Genomic DNA, 18,423 nt, shown 5'->3' with positions numbered 1-18,423 from the left:
CAGCTGGGACTTGAGAACCAGGGACCTACTGTGACCCTGCCTATGTCTCCATGCAGGGGGCTGGCCTACAGGTCCAGGCTAATCACTGCATTCTCTACAGCTCCCTCACCTGTGGTCCCTGGGGTGTCACCAGTCCCCAAGTACCCCACCCAGCCCCACCTGCAGCATAGCTGTATCTCCAGCACCTTTCATCTCTGACCATAGAGTCTTCACCTGAGGTCTGCAGCTCTTCTCTGGCCTGTCTTGCATGATGCTGCTACACAAGACCTTCCTCACCCTGTGTGAGTGGGAACATGAGTGTATGTGTACAGGGAAGTGGACTCCACATACAACTCTGAGGTAAAGAAACACCTTCAAAAATGACTCTCTGCCATAGACTGAATGTTCATGTGCCCCCCCCCCCCACCCTAATCCCCAAGTGAAGTGTGTGTGGGGAAAGCCTCCAGGAAGTTAGAGATCAGGAGCTTGATGCCCCATGGTTTGTACCTTCCATAGAGCTTGTGACCTTCCCTGTGTATGGACACATGGAGAAATGAAAAAAAAAATCCCAGGAAGCAGCCTCCCCAGAATCAGAGGTGCCAGTCTGGGTCTCAGGTTCCCAGTCATCAGAACTGTGAGAATCAGTGCTTGTGTCTGTGGGTCTCAACTACAAGTCACATACTGCTGCGTAGAAGAGGTCTGTGCTCTATATGAGCAAATGTCTTTTTTTGGGCCTGACCCTTATCTGGAAAGAGAGGCACATAGAGGCATCACTGAAAGGATGTAGAAGATGCTGATGTGATGTGAGTGACCCAATGTCACTCAGTTACAGTCCAGCAGCAATCACTGACTTTGCAGTGTCACTGTGGTTGTGTGTGTGTGTGTGTGTGTGTGTGTGTGGCAGATTCACACACCCCTTCCAGCTGCTTTCTGAGCACAGTGTCTATTAGGAGAGCTTGCTGAGCTGTGGCATCTCGTTCTCAAATCCAGGTCTCTGTGGGCTGCTGTGATGTTTATCCCTCTTATAAAGGGTGACACAAAGTTACTTTCATCAGGAATGTCATTATAAGCCATCTTGTGAGCCTTTCCAGGATCTTGCCTTCACTGTACAGCAGCAATGGTAGGGACTGTCCCCTCTCTGAAGGGAGGCTGGGTCAGCCTACTCTGCCACTTAAGGAAGACTGGTCCTGAAATGAGCACAACCTAGAATGTTCCCATCTATGAACATGGACAGTGAGCTCAGACTGAGAGAGACTTGGAGGTTACACAGGCTCCTGTGCTAAAGGTGAATATATATGGGTCCTGGGTCAGATTGATGGGGTAAACAGTTAATTGTATTTATATACACTCTTCAAATTTGGGAGCTAATTTTTGCTCTAATCCAGCTTTTTAGCCCTGTTCTCAACTCTGACACCACATTCCAAAACAATATTTTTAGCTCAACTGCATGTTAGCTATCAAGTTCAAGGAAAAATTACTAAAGTCATGGGGTCCTAGGAATATACCTAAAATAGACTCCTAGTTTCTTTCTACCCTAAGATCCCTATTCTCAGATGCTCTATTCCTACTTTTCGGTTTCTGTTAATCATTTTGCCCTGCTTCATATCTTCCTTCCCTTCCTTTATTTTCTTTTTGCCTCCAGGGTTATCACTGGGGCTTGGTGCTGGCACTACGAATTCACTGCTCCTGGTGGCCATGTTTTTCTTTTTATTGGGAAGGACAGAAACAAACTGAGAAGGAAGGGGGAGAAAGAGAGGGAGAGAGAGAGACACCTGCAAATGTGTTTCACCACTTGTGAAGCATCTCCCTTCATGCAGGGAGCAGGGGCTCGAACCTGAGTCCTTGCATGGGTTCTTGTACTTAGTACTATATGTGTTTAACTGAGTGTGCCACTGCCCGCACCTTCTGCTTTATATCTTACTACCTTTCAACCATCAAGTTGCAGCCACTATCATGATTTCATCCTGAATTCCTTGGGTAGATAACCTTACCAATGTGTCCTGGAACCTCACCTCTCCAGAGCCCTACCCCACTAGGGAAAGATGGAAACAGGCTGGGGGTAAGGATCAATCTGCCAATGCCCATGTCCTATTGAGAAGCAATTAAAGAAGCCAAAACTCCCACCTTCTGCACCCAAAAACAATTCTGGCCCATACTCTCAGTGAGGGAGAAATGATAGAGGGAACATAACCGGAGGGCTCTTAACTCCAATTCCATCAGAACCCAGAGAGAGAAGAGGAAAAAGGGATGTCGTAATGGGTGTATGTGTGACTTGGAAGGGAAGAGAAAATGGGACCACAGGGGGAAAAAAGGGCAAATATATAAAAAATATAGACAGATATTTGAAGAAATAATAGTTAACCCATGGGGCGGAGAGGTGGTACACCTGGCTGAGAGCACATGTTACAGTGCACAAGGACCCAGGTCCAAGTCCCCGGTCCCCACCTACAGGGTGAAAGCTTCATAAGTGGTGAAGCAGGCCTGCAGGTGTCTCTCTGTCTCTCTTCCTCTCTATTTTCCCCTCCCTCTCGATCTCTGGCTGTCTCTATAAATAAATCCAATAAATAATCCAATAAATAAATAAATATAATAAAAAATGAAAAAAGTTAACTCATATCTGCAATCTAAATAAAACTGCTGTAGATTACAGTGGAGGGAATAGGGATACAGAACTCTGGTGGTGGGAATGGTTTAGAGTTGTCCCCCTGTTACCTTGTAACTTTGTAAATCAATATTAAATCACTAGTAAAATAAAAAAAAATAGGGGATCTGGCGGTGGCGCAGTGGGTTAAGTGCATGTGGCGCAAAGCGCAAGAACTGGCGTAAGGATCCCGGTTCAAGCTCCCGGCTCCCCACCTGCAGGGGAGTCACTTCACAGGCAGTGAAGCAGGTCTGCAGGTGTCTGTCTTTCTCTCCCACCCTCTGTCTTCCCCTCCTCTCTCCATTTCTCTCTGTCCTATCCAACAACGAACAACATCAACAATGGCAATAATAACCGTAACGAGGCTACAACAACAAGGGCAACAAAAGGGGGAAAAATGGCCTCTAGGAGCGGTGGATTCATGGTGCAGGCACCGAGCCCAGCAATAACCCTGGAGGAAAAAAAAATATTGACACAAAGTCATCAGTTAGTAGAATGTCATGTTCTGTGGTCACAGATGCTGCCCCTTAACCAACGCTTCTCATACATGTCACTGGTCCTTAAATGTGCTTGCCTGGAGTCTTGGAGAGTGCTCAGTTTCCAGGTTGCACCAGAGTGATGTAGTATTTGATATTAAGTAATGCCTTTATATAATATTATTTTCCTTGCTTTAAATTCTGTGCCATCTCCAGGACAGAACTCTCAGTCCTTAGAGCAGCACTCTCACTGGCAATAGACTAAAATAAAACAGCTGCTAAGGGAACTGGAGCTCAATAGTGGTGGAGGACTTAAGCTGGTGGTGGAAGTGTTGTATAGATAATTATGACAGGGAGATAAGATACTGTACTCATGTGACAACTTTCTTGCAAATCATTTCCCTAATAAAATGATAAAACAGCTGTTATTGTGAGTACAACACTTGTTTCCAGAGTTATACTTCCTTTTCACAAGATGGCAACATTTCTAACTTCCTAAAGTGAATGACAGAGCTACTGTGATGTGACTGGTGTTGGATCCCATTACCACTGGGGCCATCAGAAGGTTGAGTCTCCAGATCTGCTAAGCACACTGGTTGCCAAGCATGGGGTTTCAGATTTTCCATAACCTTCACCTATGTCTCTAGATCAGAGGGGACAGACTGATGTCCAGGTCAGACTTTATCTTTGGACTGGTGATGGGTCAGGGGCTGCACCACGTTCCTTCACCCCATTCATGATTACAACAGACACCCAATGTGTGCTTCTCTTTCTTCCATGCCCTCCCCCATGTTTCATGTCATCTAGAGCCATGTCATGGCTTTACCCTGTCACCTAATGGTATTATCCTGACTTGGCCTCTGCCTGTCTGGCAGAGGTCATGTGTGACAACAAGATAGGGAGTTTCCCTTCCTGCCTAAAATTCTGACTACTTGGTAGTCGGACAAGGTAATGGATATGTGGTTTGCTTTTGTTGAAAGTAAGACCAGAAGCACTTCAAATTTTACTTTTCAACTCAAGCGTTCATATTATTGAAAACCAAGACTGAATGGAAGCAGTCACAGGTCCTTCCTCTGGTCCCTGTGTTCAGGGCAATGAGGGGAAATCAGAGATCACACCTTTGTGATCACACCTTTGTGACTTATGCCTCAGGTTCTCTGGTAGGCACACCTGACAGCCTGCAGGCAGTTGTCTCACTATTGCTGGGCTTCTGGGAAGACAGTGTATAACTAGAGCAGGAAGGCAGGGAAAAGAGACAGGGCAGTGCGTTTTGTCCAAGATGATAGGACCAGTTCACAGCAGGTGATTGCATGGTCCATGCGACAAACCAGTTTCTCAAATTGTTTTCTCTATTCATGCCACAAATCAGTTAAATTTCTCAGTACATCTCTAGACATATGTGACTCATATATTGTTATATTTATAAAGTGAAATGCACTTCTTGCCCTCAGCTTACAAAAACTGTTGCATATACAAGCACTTAGAGTCAACACAAATTGTCTTGCTGTAATTTCATACTCATGCACACTCAGTCAGTGAAAATAAACTGATTGTTATGAAAATATACTAATGGCTGATTAGCTATAATAATTGCTATAAAATTTGACATAAAGCTTGCCCATCTACTTCCTTATTCACCACACAAGAAGTCACTATGCAGTACTTAAGTAACCAGAAGTTGCATTGGTTTTCTAAAGGATTTGAAAATTCCTGGCCATAAATTCTAGTGTTTTCAGCTCAGGAATGTGCTGAGCCAATGACCGGTTCTGACACTGAGACACACATGTTCATGAGCAGATGCATAAGGCTCTTACGTTTGGAGGTCCCCGATTGGTCTCTGCCCCACAGACTTAAGCAGGGGCTCTGGTCGGAGGGCCACCGGGGGGGAAGTTTTGGGGCTGGAGTCCGACTCCCCACTCTCTTCATCCCCCATGGCTTTAATGTAGCTCCCACTCCTCATCCTCCTGCAGGGGATCTCCTCCTCCTTGCCACCAGTGGGGTACCCTCCCCACTCATCTTGTGGCACCTAGGAGAGAAACAGACACACAGCATTAGCCAGGGCTCTCCCTGGACAACTTCCTAGAAGTCCTCACAGACACAGCTTCTGGAGTTTTGATGTACCAAAAGAGACCTGTCTTAGTGCTCAGCCAGTCCGAAATAGGACAAATAGATCACTGATCCTTTCTCTTCATAAAGGGAACTCATCAACACAATGGAAAAGTGAAACAATGTTAGGGAAAAGAAGGAAAAGATCCAATTGTAATCTCAGCACCTAGACAAACCTGCATGAACACTGAGATTGATTTCTTTCTCATGTCAAAGGAAATAGACTGAAGAAACGGGGTATTATTCAGTAAGATGAAGAAACAGCAGAGGAGAAAAAGGAGGAGACAAAGGAGGGGAAGAAAGCAGCTGCATTATTAGAATTCACCCAGAAGAGCAAGCAGACTAGGAGCAATTTTGTATCAGGAAAAGAGTTACATCTTGCATGTGAGCCCACAAGCCAAAACAAAAAGCTGCTGCTGTGGTAACGGTTATGCTGGCCTGGGCACAGCACCGAGTTGTGTCCTGGGCTGAGTTCTGCCCCACTGTGCGCTGTGTTAATTGCTATAATATTTTGACAGAAGCGATGAAAAGGTTGGTCATTGACCTTCACCATGTTGCCTCCATGATCTTGTGCTTTGGGCTCCACCAGACACTGGAAGCTGAGACTAGGGGTTGTGTCATGCTGGCTTAGCCCTGTGGGCTTTCCCAGCTCCCCTTGACCAGGTGACCCACAGCTTTGGAAACTCTAAAGGCTGCAGGACAACTGGAATGAAGTGGCCTTTGGGCAGGAAGATGCAAATGTTCCCAAGGAATTTCATCCTCATGGGGACAGTCTCTGATACTGAGAATTCTTGAACATGGGAAGAAATGACACCTGAAGACGAAACTTCTCTAGGCACTTAACAATTTTTACCAAAATTAGTTTTCAGCAATTAGAAGGAAATCTTGCCAAGATGTGGACAGGTGCAGCCAGTATACGTTTTCCCTTTGTATCATGCAATGATAACTCAATTTTTTGAGGCAGTAGTCAGCTCCAGACACTTTCACCCTCCAATCTGACCACATGTCCCCAGGATGGAGACTTCAGAAATTGGGAAATTACTCATCAGGTACAAGAAAAATCTACTGAGAGTACCTTTTGAATGACTAATGCATCTATCTAGCCACACACTGGACACAGGGCTGCTCTCAATAGAGTGACACTGTAGCAGATGTCATGTCTGACTGTGTTCATGAAGAAAGAAGGCTCTTTTTTTTTTTTTTTTTAAAGAAAAGTCTGTGTCCAACAATTTTTTCCCTTTAAAAAGCAGATGTACACATTATGTCTGAATCACAGCAGGAAAAATGTATAACAGGCTTCCTGTGGGGATGGGGCCTGTGAGGCTTCTGGGTATCTTTTCTCTATACTTCTAGCTTCTGAATTTTTGACGTGGACTATATTCTTATTGCAATAAAAATAAGCTTATTTTTTTACTTAGGAAAACCATAGTTTCAATAACAATTCATTTCAGTGTAGGAGAAATACAAGTTTAATATGGACAGAAGGAGCTGGTTTAGAGAGAGCAGAGAAAGAAGGGTTCTAGGTCTGTTCATGGGGGAGATATCTGAGAAGGTGGTGAGGTCTGGGTTTTAATTATTTGATTATGAGCAGGGGGAAGAAACTATCAGAAGGAAGAGGAAGCCAAAGTGTTTTGTAGGGCTTTTTTTTTGGGGGGGGGAGGCAGTGTGATGTCTATGATGAATGGGACTGGGGACTCCATGAGTTCACAAACCATGACCACAGGCAGGAAGACAGAGGCAGGTGGTGATCTCTGGAAATCTGATGTCCTGGAGGTGGGGTTTACAGGAGAAGGGGGCAGACCCACAGTCCCAGAGGCTTCTCTAGAAGGTTTTAGCTGAGCTAAGTTGGCATATCTGGGAGGTAGGCAGGCTAGGGGTGCTGGAGGGTGCTGGAGGGGAGGGCACTGGGGGTAAAGGGACAAGAGGTGGGGTTGAGGGCCACACAGGGCTAGGAGCTGGGGGAAACTCAGGGACAAGAGTGGGAGTTGGAGAATGACCACTTAACTTGGTCATAGGAAGCCTGGCTAGAGGTCAGGGGAGGTAGATACAGAACAGATGGCAGAGCCCAGAGAACCCCGTCTCTCCTCACCATGGTTCAGAGTCAGAGTTGGCATTTAAGGGGACTGGGAAGAATGTGTAAAAGCCAGAGTCATGTCCTCCTTTGCCTTCTACACTAAGGAGGGAGACAGGAGCTGGGTGAGGAGGAGGAGGTAGGAATGGGAGTTAGGAAGAGAAGGATGTGGGCAAGGGGAGGTGACTGCCCTCTGGGTGCTATTTCCATCAGGCGGTCACTCTCTCCCCACACCACCTTTCTGCTGTCTCCCTCAGTATCCCCAGGACTCAGTGCGTCAGGTGACAGGAGGTGGGCTGTATGAATAAGCCACCCAATTAGCATGACATTCATTAGAGTGTGACCTTCTGCTTTATGTGCAGATGGAGCAAACATGCAAACAAGGACTTTCTCAGGAAAAGACAGGCAGAATTCTCATTGTCTCTTTGACCCACTTTAAGCAGAAAGAATAGTCTTTTCTCTTAACAACACATTCTGCATAGGTCAAAGGAGGGAATGAAAGAATCATCTTCAGTTTTAAAATACTGTAGTTTTAGGGGGGGGAATGAGCAGAGATAATGTATATTTATTTCTCTCTCCTTGTTTAAATCCCATTCTTCCAATAGCTTCATAAATATCCCCATTCTGCCTCAGCTGTGAATGAACTTGACTCAGTGGGGACAGACATCTGGGTCTGGACATAGGACAGTCACTGCAGTCACAAGGGGGGCATTCTGGGAGTGTCCTTGTGAGGACAGCAGGGCGCAGTGCCAGAAACACCTGGGAATGATGTGTGGCTCTGCTTATCAATCTTGTCACTGTGACTTGGGGACAGGGGAGGACAAAGGGAAGAGACAGACCCACCTGTACTTGCAGAGGCTGCCATCCAGGTAGAAATGAACACCTTCCAGTGAACTCTTACCTGCACCAACCTCCCACTTGCACTGACCTCTCACCTGCATTGATCTGGGAGTAAGTTAAGAAGTTGTGGGAACCAGGGGGAATACGCATGGGCAGGGTTCTTCTGGCCCTGATAAGGAATAGATAATGGTGCTGTGGTGAATTTTTTCCAGAGATCCCTGACCTCTCAGTGTGGCTGCTGCAGGGAAACACACTAACCAGGACATGGAGCAGTGAGTGGGCAGGTGGGCAAATCTTGATGGCTGGAGTGGGGGGAGGGAGAGCAGACACTGATTTTGCAGAGAGGATGGTGGGGTGGGACTCCTCTAATGGGGTCCATCTGCCCTGTGAATGCTGCTGGGACTCTGCTCTGTGGGACACTGCATCTGATAAAACTCCCTGTGTTTCCTGACCAAGGCTAGCCTCCAGGGTGGGTTCTGGGCTGACACAGGACTGTGAGCTGGAACACATACTGTGTATACATTTACAAGAAGCCTCAGACATAATTTGCTCAAAGTGCTTTGAGCTGACACAGTGGCAGGGGCATCTTTCAAAAGGGGTCATTGCTGGGCTTCCTTTGACTCTCCACCGTGGTCACAGGCAGACATGAGACTAAGAATCTCACAGCATGCTGTCCCAGCCTCACACTGCCACTCATTTGTTTCCCTTCGGTGAATCATTTAATCCCTAGCCTGGGAACAGATGCATTCCTCATGCTTATGTATTGGGGGCTCTGAGGCTAGAAGATGCTGTGGTCATGTGGGCAGGGGGTCAGTGCCCACTGCCAAACCAGTCACCTGCAAGTGACATCATTACTCGGGCCTCTAATACATTGTCACAGAACCCTGCAGCCTTGGAGACATTCAAGGACCAAGGGTTGATCCCTTTAAGTCCCTTGGCCAGTGCTGACTGGGATGAGAGCAGTGGAAACCCCATGGGTATGAGGATGTGCCTTACCTGGAGGTAGTGGCATGGCCTTAGGGAGGGCTTGAGGTCGGGATGGAGCAGGGGCTTGTCCAGGTTCAGTGAGCTCTTGCGGTAGGCCTCCTTGGCCTGGCTAACAGTCAGCGTGGACCAGGAGCTGCGCTTCATATACTTGGGGTCGGGCGTCAGGGCTAGGCTTTCACACGCTGAGCACTTCATGTCACTGTTGCTCTTGGATGATTTGAGTGAGAGCTCCCCAAAGGGCCCTGGCAGCGGCTCCGGATAGCAGTGGGCCATGTGGTCACTGTGGTGCCGGGCAGCCACGCTGGATGTCCGGTAGGTGCTGTCGCTGTCCAGGTTGTCATCAGAGCTCCACCAGCTGCTCAGGCCAGAGCGGTGCTTGCTCTCTGGCCTGCGCTCCTTGCTCTTGCTCCTCTTGCTGTGCTTGGCATGGTGACCGTGGTGGTGGTCCTCAGACCGGTTGTCTCCCTTGGTGCCATTGACATGGCCCTTGGAAGACCCCTCCAGTGAATGTGACTTGGTGAAGAGCTTCTGCACCGAGTGCACCAGGTGCCGGATGCGGCCAGGGCTCTCGCTGCGCTGCTCATTGGCGGCTGATGTCCTCTGGTACTGCAGCGTGTGGAAACCATCCCGGTGCAGCGGCAGCTGCTTTTCAAACTGGTCCAGAAGGTTTGCAGGGATGCGGTTGATCTTGGGGCCACTGTGGGCCACAGCGTCATCCCGGCCATCATAATGGGAGCTATAGTGCATTCGTGGGAAGGTGCTGCTGGACACGGGGTCGCCCAGCACCACGGGCATCACCACGCACTCAGAGTGCACCGAGCCACGCGGCGAACAACGGTGCTCCAGCGGGCAGCCCTCAGTGGGGCTCAGTAGGTAGGGCTGCCGTGGCTCGGAGCCGTGGTGCAGCAGTTCGTGGGCCAGCTCACAGTCCTCTGGGGGAGCCAGGCCGCATGTGTGTGCAGAGCACAGCTGCGGGGGGCTCCGGCTGGCCAGGCCCTTCATGTTCCGGGGCGCTGGGGAGTATCTCTCTTCATTGAAGGGTGGCGGCGGTGACCATGAGTAGTGCGGGTCTGCAAGAGAGCACAGAGAGGCAGTGAGGTGCTGAGGTGCACATAGGGAATGGGGGCTGCCAGGTTCCTGCCAGCTGACTCCCTGGGGCCAGGGCCCAGCTTAGGTCAGGGTGCCCAGGGAACATTCTTAGCATGAGAACATCCAGAATGAGCTTCTGTATCCTAAGCCCCCCCCCCCCACTACAATGACCACAGTGGATCTTGAGAGCAAGACTCTGCACTGTTAAACAATGATGAGGGGAATGTATTCTATTTCAGTGAGATCTCAGTGCTGTGATTCAGTCTGAGAAGTTTAAGAACCAGCATCCAGTGATGTTGAGCAAAGGTGCTGACGGACAGGTGTGTGATACCCGGTAGGCTGTGTCTTCACTGAGCAGCAGGATGACAGGCTGGTCTGTCTGAGGATTCACCAGGGGCTCGACCTCCTGTCTCAGATCTTTGCTTTGGAACGATGAGATTCCATTCAATAAAGAAAAAGTGACTAGGTGACATGATCCCACTGCTCTTTGAAGCTAATCAGATAAGTAAGGTGCCCAAGGAGGAGCTCTTCTCTCCCTGATGTCTGCCCCTCATTTCTGTGCCCACATCCCTCATGGCTGATCCCTGAGTTTGGCCACCAGGACCATACCCTTGCTTCCTCAAGTTCTTCCTTTGTCACAGTACCCCCACCCACCCTCACAATGCTGGGCCATGCAGATTCCCAAGCCCCCAGAGCAGTTTTCCTGCCCCACTGCTTCCTGTTCCATATCCCCCTTCCTGCCCACAACCTCCCTGCCTCAAAGATTCCATCCCATAGTCTCCTGCACCACAACTCTCTTGATTCACAGTCCCTTGCTCCACCACTCCCCTATCTCAGAGCCCCACGCTCCCCCACTTCACAGTCCCCCTGCCCCACAGCTCCCTACCAGTTTCTCAGTCAGGCTCAAGGTCACTGCTGGAATGGCTCCATGCTGCAGGACTTTGCTTTGTCACTTTACTCCATGCCAGCTGGCCTGGTGTAGGATTGCTTAGGATGCTCAATGTGTGCTTACCTCTACTGACCCTCCATTACCACCTCCACCAGGTCCTCCAGTCTCACCTCCACCTGACCCTTGCCCTCGCCTCTGGACACCCATAAACTGGTTCCTTAGCCCACTGACTGCTACTTCTCACTCACTGCTCTGCAGGTTCTGGTCATGCTCTGCTCCAGACACCATACTAACTGCTGCACTCATTCTCTAAGACCCAGCTCAGCCACTCCCTACTACCCTCTCCTCCATCACTCATACCCTCTCTCCTGAGATACCATGTGCCTCAAAGTGACCCTAGACTCAGACAGTCCCCTTTAGTTCCAGAGAAAATCCCCAAAATGCAAGTCTGGGGCAACTGTGGGGATGGGAGGCACAGCTTTGGGCACCAATTTCCCCCTGACTTCCTGACTCAGGCCTCAGTGGTGGACTCACAGAAACCCACCACCTGCTGAAATGCTCCCCCCGGGGACCAGACCAAGATGGTAGTTCTGTATGTCCCTTCCAAGCTCTGGGTTCTCCTCCGTCAGCCCAGCACAGACATGGAAAGAGACGCTACTCCAGGATCTTCAACATGACAGGGACAGGACTTCTTGCCTCCAGGGCCAGGAGAATATAGCACACAAACACTTCTTGAGACATGGCAGCTGGGGTGGGCATGGAGCCATCTTTGCAACTGGCTTTTCACCAGGCCTCCACATCAGATCCACTTTCTGTCCCTTAAGAAAGTTGTGTCTCCTCCAGTGTCAGGGGCTCCTGTGTCTCATGGGAGGGGTCCTGTGCCTTCCTCTCTCAACAGTCTCATCATAACTTGGGTACTTTAATGCCATAGGTGGGGATATTTTAGGTTATATTATATCTTAATATAATTAAGAACGCGCTTTCAACGGAAATTCAATATTCAACTGATAGATAGCAAAACCACATTCTGTAATCTAGACTTCACAGCTGCCTAAAGTTGTCAACCTATTATCTGCTGCTTTATTTTTCCATTAACATGTAATTTAATACAATTCTAATTTTCTTCTGTATTAAACAGCATGCCCATTATCGCTTCCCTGACGTATCCGATTTCTGCCTAATGTTTAGCCTGGAAGCTACATTGTGAATGTGGCTGCATAAAAGAACAGTATGAGAGATAAAAGTGTAACTTAAATGAATTAAATTCAACTATGTAACACACTGATGATGTGTCCTCATTTCCACAATACAGCCTTGATGTATGTGTGGAAATGTAAACATCAGCTTCTAAAATAAAAAGTGATTCCACAATAGCACAAACAAGGTAACAAGATGAGGCACTCACGAATTATGCAGAATTGTGTGATGGAACTTACACTGTGGATTTCTAAGTTGATGTAACGTGTAATAAACATGGAAGGGATGATACGTCTTTTCTGTGAAAATGAGGTAGCAAACCAAATGTGGAAGGCTCTCAGCTTCTTAATTCCTAGCTATTCACACACCATTTTTTAAAATTATTAAGCAAGAGAAAACAACAATTATCTTCATTATTCATTCACTGTCTCCCCAAATTCAAACCAGAACTTAAATGTACACTGAGCTGTTGGATCTCACCTGACTGTGGCCTCTTCTGAATAGTGTATTGTTAGGGTGAAAATAAAATCTTTGAAAACAGCAGTCATTTATGGAGTGCTCCATGAGTGCAGACACCACATGCTTTACCTCCAACCCTGCTTCCTGCCCTTCAGAGAGCCTGTGGTTCTCTGAAAGAAGGCTGGGAACTGAGATACACATGTATATGCTCAGAGACACACACATGTCTTTATATGTGAACACCTCTCCCTGTCTAGTCATTTAAGTGACTGTTCATCCTTCTCCCTCACCCACTTTTTTTTTTTTATTTTTTAACCAGAGCACTGCTTAGCTCTGGCTTGTGGTTCTTCTTCTTCTAGCATTTGCCCTTCTTCCGTAGCCAGTCAACAGCGTCAGGTTGAGCCTGATGTAAAGTTTCGAGACCTCCTTTGAATCTGGAGAGGTGGCTTATGGTGGTACAGGGAATTGAACCTGGGACTTTGGGGCCTCAGGCATGAGAGTCTCTTTGCATAACCATTATGCTATCTACCCTTGCTCCCATTCCCCATTCTCCACTCACATCTCCTCCCCTGAAAGATGTCACCTATGCTCTTAATCCCAATGACCTCAAAACAAATAAAGAGTTCCCAGACCCAGAGCAAACCTCAAATGCACATCTGGGGTGACCATGGGGGAGTGGGAACAGCAGCTCAGGACACCAGCTCCAGCTTCTTTGTGACTTCCTGACATGATGGTTTGGTTTTTCAGTGCATAAAAGTCACTCCCGACTTGGTCTATTATGTGTGCAGTGATAACACATTTAAACAATGTTTACACTTTTTTTTTTTTTGCCTCCAGGGTTATTGCTGGAGCTCAGTGCCTGCACTACAAATCCACTGCTCCTGGAGGCCACTGCCCTTGTTGTCATTATTATTATTGTTGTCATTGCTATTGTTATTGTTGGATAGGACAGAGAGAAATCGAGAGAGGAGGGGAGACATAGAGGGGGAGAGAAAGACAGACACCTGCAGACCTGCTTCACCGCCTGTGAAGCGATGACCCCCCCTGCAGGTGGGGAGCCAGGGGCTTGAACCAGGATCCTGACGCCATGTGTGCTTAACCCGCTGCGCTACCGCCCAACCCCCTAAATGTTCTTTAAAGATACTTAATTACTCCAAATGCTAACCTTGGGCCCCAGAGATAACTGCCATCAGTAGCACAACAGACTTGCAAGTTTGAGGCTCCTGAGGTTCAGTCCCTGGCACTACCATAAGCCAGAACTGAATAGTGCTTTTTTAAAAAAAAAAAAGCTAACTTCCTCACCCCCCCCCCTTCTGAGACTTTGGCAAGTTATCTTTTTACTGGTGGAGGGCTGTGTTAAAACAATTATCTGCAAGGAAGTCAAGCAAAGGGCAATAAAATGATGCAGACCTGTAACTCCCACTCATTCTATCAGGCTAGCACTACCCTGACAGCAAAGTAATGCATAATCTTTGCAGGAAGAGAAAATTACAGACCATTATCCCTTATGAACACAGAGGCAAAAATTCTCAATAAAACACCAGCAAACCAAACCCTGCAACACATTAAAATAATCTATACATTGTGAGAAACTGGGACTTATCTAAGAAATGCAAGCACAGCTCAACATAACATAGATAACATATTATAGCATATGAATGAAGGAGGAGGGCTGGGAGTAGCTTACCCAGTAGTGCACATGCCTTGACATAGAATCTGGCTCCACATGGGAGCACCATGGTTGGGGGAGCTCTAGTGCTATGGTGTCTCTTTATTCCTCTCTTTCTACCTGAGGCAAAAAGAATGAAAAAGGAGCCAAGAAATGGCTCAGCTGTTTTTGAGAATGCTTTATGATATGCAAGGACCTGGATTAGGGCCCCTGACCACCACATGGGAACACCATGCAAAGGGGGAAGCTCTACCAGTGGTTGAGAGGTGCTGTGGTGTTTCTCCTTCTCTCTCTGTTCCTCTCTCCCTTTCTGTCTTTCACTCTCTAAAGAAAAAGGGGAAGACGGAGTAAGTATCCCAGTTCAAGCCCCCGGCTCCCCACCTGCAGGGGGAGTCGCTTTATAAGCAATGAACAGGTCTGAAGGTGCCTTTCTCTCCCCCTCTCTGTCTTCCCTCTCCTCGCCATTTCTCTCTGCCCTATCCAACAATGACAACATCAATAACAACAATTATAATTACAACAATAATAAAAAAACAAGGGCAACAAAAGGGAAAACAAATAAATAAAATATAAAAAAAATTTTTAAAAAAAGGGAGAAAAAAAAAGGGAAGCGTCTGGGAGGTGAAAAATTATGTAGAAATTATGTGAAGCCCGATGATGAAAAAAAGAAAAGAAAGAGAAAAACATATAATTTCAAATTGAAAAGCAAATTTGTGGGATTCTTGTCTTCTTTAACAGAGGTCATAGCTTTATACAAATGAGTACCTTCATTTTTCAATGTTATCCTTTTTTTCTTTTATATATATATTTTTTAATATTTATTTATTTTCCCTTTTGTTGCCCTTGTTTGTTTTTAATTGTTGTTGTTATTCATGTCGTTGTTGGATAGGACATAGAGAAATGGAGAAAGGAGGTGAAGACAGAGAGGGGGAGAGAAAGATAGACACCTGCAGGCCTGCTTCACCGCCTGTGAAGCGACTTCCCTGCAGGTGGGGAGCCGAGGGCTCGAACCAAAATCCTTACAGCGGTCCTTGGCGCTTTGTGCCACGTGCGCTTAACCTGCTGCGCAACTGCCTGACTCCCTTCAATGTTATTCTTAAGGCAGCCACATTGGCAACAGATTCATAGGTCAAAGACCTGAAACTATTTAAGAAAAAAATCCAAGTTGAAATAGAATTTATGATCTAGACATGACCCTGGGTGCCGAACATGGTACCCTCTCCCTGGAAGGGCCAAGTCTTTTCTGCAGGGGACGTGTGGTGGCTGGCACAACATGAGAGCCACAGGAAGCTCTGCTGTCTCAGTTCCGTGTGACCTAACGTTTATTTGACACCTTCCATTTTGAGTAGCATTTCCTTTTTCCATCAACACATTACTGACCCCACATCACACGAGACAGCCCAATGTAGCACCAACTTTGGTGTGTCTGTGGTTTCACAAAAATAAAGTCTCCACACGATCTTCACAAGCACTGGAGAAAATGCAGTATGACAGTCATTCCGAGTTCTCTGCAAGGAAGCATGTAATTGCACTCAGCATCCAAATCGTACTGCATGCCAGGCTTTCATGGCCTAGAGAAATCAGCTGTTTCATGTCAAGTAATAGAATTACTATATGAAAAAATGCAAATAGGAGCGCTTTGTGCTTCCTTAGTTTTAGCATTAAGTTTCAGTCATGGAGGAAAAAAGGAGAAAAGAAGCCTTTTACACCTGCACACATGAATAATGCTAATAACTCCTAAAATAATTGATAATAACAAGTATCTGTCTTGATGACTGATCCATGATAATCCGCAGAGACTGTGCTTTCTTAGTTTACTTTGTTCCTAAGGGAAGAAATGAATTATGCTAGACCAGAAGAAAACCAAAAGAACAAAATTAATAACATGAATTTATTTTATTTTTTTATTTTTCCCTTTTGTTGCCCTTTTAAAAAATTGTTCTTGTAATTACTGTTGCTGTTATTGATGTTGTCATTGTTGGATAGGACAGAAAGAAATGGAGAGAGAAGGGGAAGGCAAAGAGAGGGAGAGAAAGACAGACACCTGCAGACCTGCTTCATCGCCTATGAAGCGACACCCTTGCAGGTGTGGAGCCTGGGGCTGGAACCGGGATCCTTATGCTGGTCCTTGAGCTTTGCGCCACGTGCGCTTAACCCGCTGTGCTACCGCCCAACTCCTCCCATGATAACATGAATTTTTAAGAAAATAAAAAAATCCCACTTAAATGTTAAGTTGGTCAGATATTGCGATTGTGGGAAGGTACAATGATGCTGGGTAGAGAGAATCTCATCAGTGTTATCCTTGTGGTGTAATTTACAAATTACATAGTATAAACATACTGGCATTCCATATAGTCAGCAATTAACATTCATACTATATTTGGTAAATATAAACCTATCTTATAAACTGCAGTAGCAATATGACTGTAGGTATACAGATGCATAGATATGAGAATAAAAGAACTATCTGGTGAGTTGATTTTTAGTTACCCTTTTCCCAGAGACCAGACATCAGTTGCTATTTCTGCTCATTTGGACATATTCTGACCTATCAGACAGGAAGCATCAAGTCTGCATGTTAAAAATGATAATTATGTTTGTTAGGAATACCCTAAATGACTTTACTGGAGTCCTGAGCTCCAGTCAAAAAAGCTCCAGCCTTTTGCACCAAAGGGAGAAAAGGTAACAAGTGACACTTTGAGGGTGAAGGTCACTTCTCCACTGCTCATTCTGAGTCATATAACTGCAGGGAAAATGTATAGGTGACAGTCACACAGCACCATCTTGGAAGATGGTGGCAGTAATACTCAGATTGGGTTAAACTGCTTTTTCTTTGTTCAGAAAATTGCACTACCAATTTATGCATCCTATTATGTTTCCTTCCTCATTCCTCCCTCCCTCCCTTAATTTTTTTTTAAAACAGTAGTTCAGTTTCTTTAAACTCCTGTTTAAAAAAATCATCAGTGTGCCTGGAGTGGTAGATTCATTGTTATTGTATAGGCACCAAGCCCCAGTGATAACCCTGGTGGCAATAACAAACAAACAAACAAACAAACAACCAGCTGGATTCAGGTCTCATTGGGATACTATGTCAAATGGAAGTCTCTACCATCTGTAGGAGGTCATTGCCTGTCCATGCACAGTCATTGGGCAGGAATCAAACTCTGTGGGGGTTAGTGGGAGCTTAAGGTACTCTACCTAGGTCCTCCTCTGCTGGCCCTGGAAAGCTGATGCCCGGTTGGGCCAGGTCCCCGCCCTCTTCTTCTGCAAAGAGAGAAACAGAGTCACTCTTTATATGCAGGGCACGGCCATATTCTTCCACACAGATGCTCAGACACACATTTCCAGATGGTCTCAACACTGGTTGGCCAGGCATTCATGCTGACCACTCGGAACAAGCTGCTGCCTGTGAAAATAGCCCCTGGAGGCTGGGCACAGACCATATGGAGCCAACTTCACCTAGTTCATCTTCAGGTTCTGACTCTTCTGGCATCAGGGCAGTGCTTGGGCAACCAGCCTCTAGGTCTGTTTGCATGGGGGCTATGTTCAGACCCTCACTGTCTGAGGGTTTATGTGGCTCAAGGAAGTCTCCTCCAGCACTAGCCCACCCTGCAGTCACTGAAATGCCTAGTCTTAGTTCCTCTAGGCCAATTTTGTCCAAAACATGAGCTTTCTCCCATACTGGGAGAATATTCTTGGTCAGTACCATTGATAGTTAATTGTCTACCATGCAGAATGCAAAGGAAGCTGGAGTCTCTTAAAATGACACCACTGTGTGACTGTAAACAGCTCTGGGTGGGGGGTTCACTTAGCATTGCCCACTTTCCCTAGCTGCATGGAGATGAAGGATGCAGTCATTTGCCTGGCCAGTCTCTGGGCATCAGGACACTGGGGTCAGTGATGATCTTCCCAGACTCATAGAAGGTGAGAGGCCTAAACATCAATCGTGAGGAGACAGGGACCTACAAAGGAGTGGTCTTGGCAATATATCCTATGTACGATTATGCCATCACTTTAGCA

At 46.7% G+C, this 18,423-nt stretch overlaps 1 protein-coding gene and 1 long non-coding RNA gene across 6 annotated transcripts in view; one reads left to right on the top strand and one right to left on the bottom strand.

Moving 5' to 3' along the window:
* The window catches only part of DLGAP2 (DLG associated protein 2), a 473,760-nt gene that overhangs the window by 44,151 nt on the left and 411,186 nt on the right, over positions 1–18,423 (bottom strand). For 3 of the 5 annotated variants that reach the window (XM_060184964.1, XM_060184965.1, XM_060184967.1), the window contains 3 exons: positions 17,602–17,667; positions 9,110–10,170; positions 4,911–5,122 (listed from right to left, as the gene is read on the bottom strand). In XM_060184964.1, coding sequence (XP_060040947.1) covers positions 4,911–5,122; positions 9,110–10,170; positions 17,602–17,667 — 1,339 coding nt within the window. The remainder of the gene's footprint in view (positions 1–4,910; positions 5,123–9,109; positions 10,171–17,601; positions 17,668–18,423) is intronic. The other 2 variants (XM_060184966.1, XM_016191803.2) reach the window with 1 other exon arrangement.
* The window catches only part of LOC132536730 (uncharacterized), a 182,933-nt gene that overhangs the window by 61,877 nt on the left and 102,633 nt on the right, over positions 1–18,423 (top strand). The window lies entirely within an intron of this gene.

The sequence above is a fragment of the Erinaceus europaeus genome, chromosome 2 (genome assembly GCF_950295315.1).
Source record: "Erinaceus europaeus chromosome 2, mEriEur2.1, whole genome shotgun sequence".
In the NCBI taxonomy this organism is placed as follows: Eukaryota; Metazoa; Chordata; class Mammalia; order Eulipotyphla; family Erinaceidae; genus Erinaceus; species Erinaceus europaeus.
Note: the sequence above shows the minus strand (reverse complement) of the source record. Positions and strands in the feature narration are given on the sequence as shown.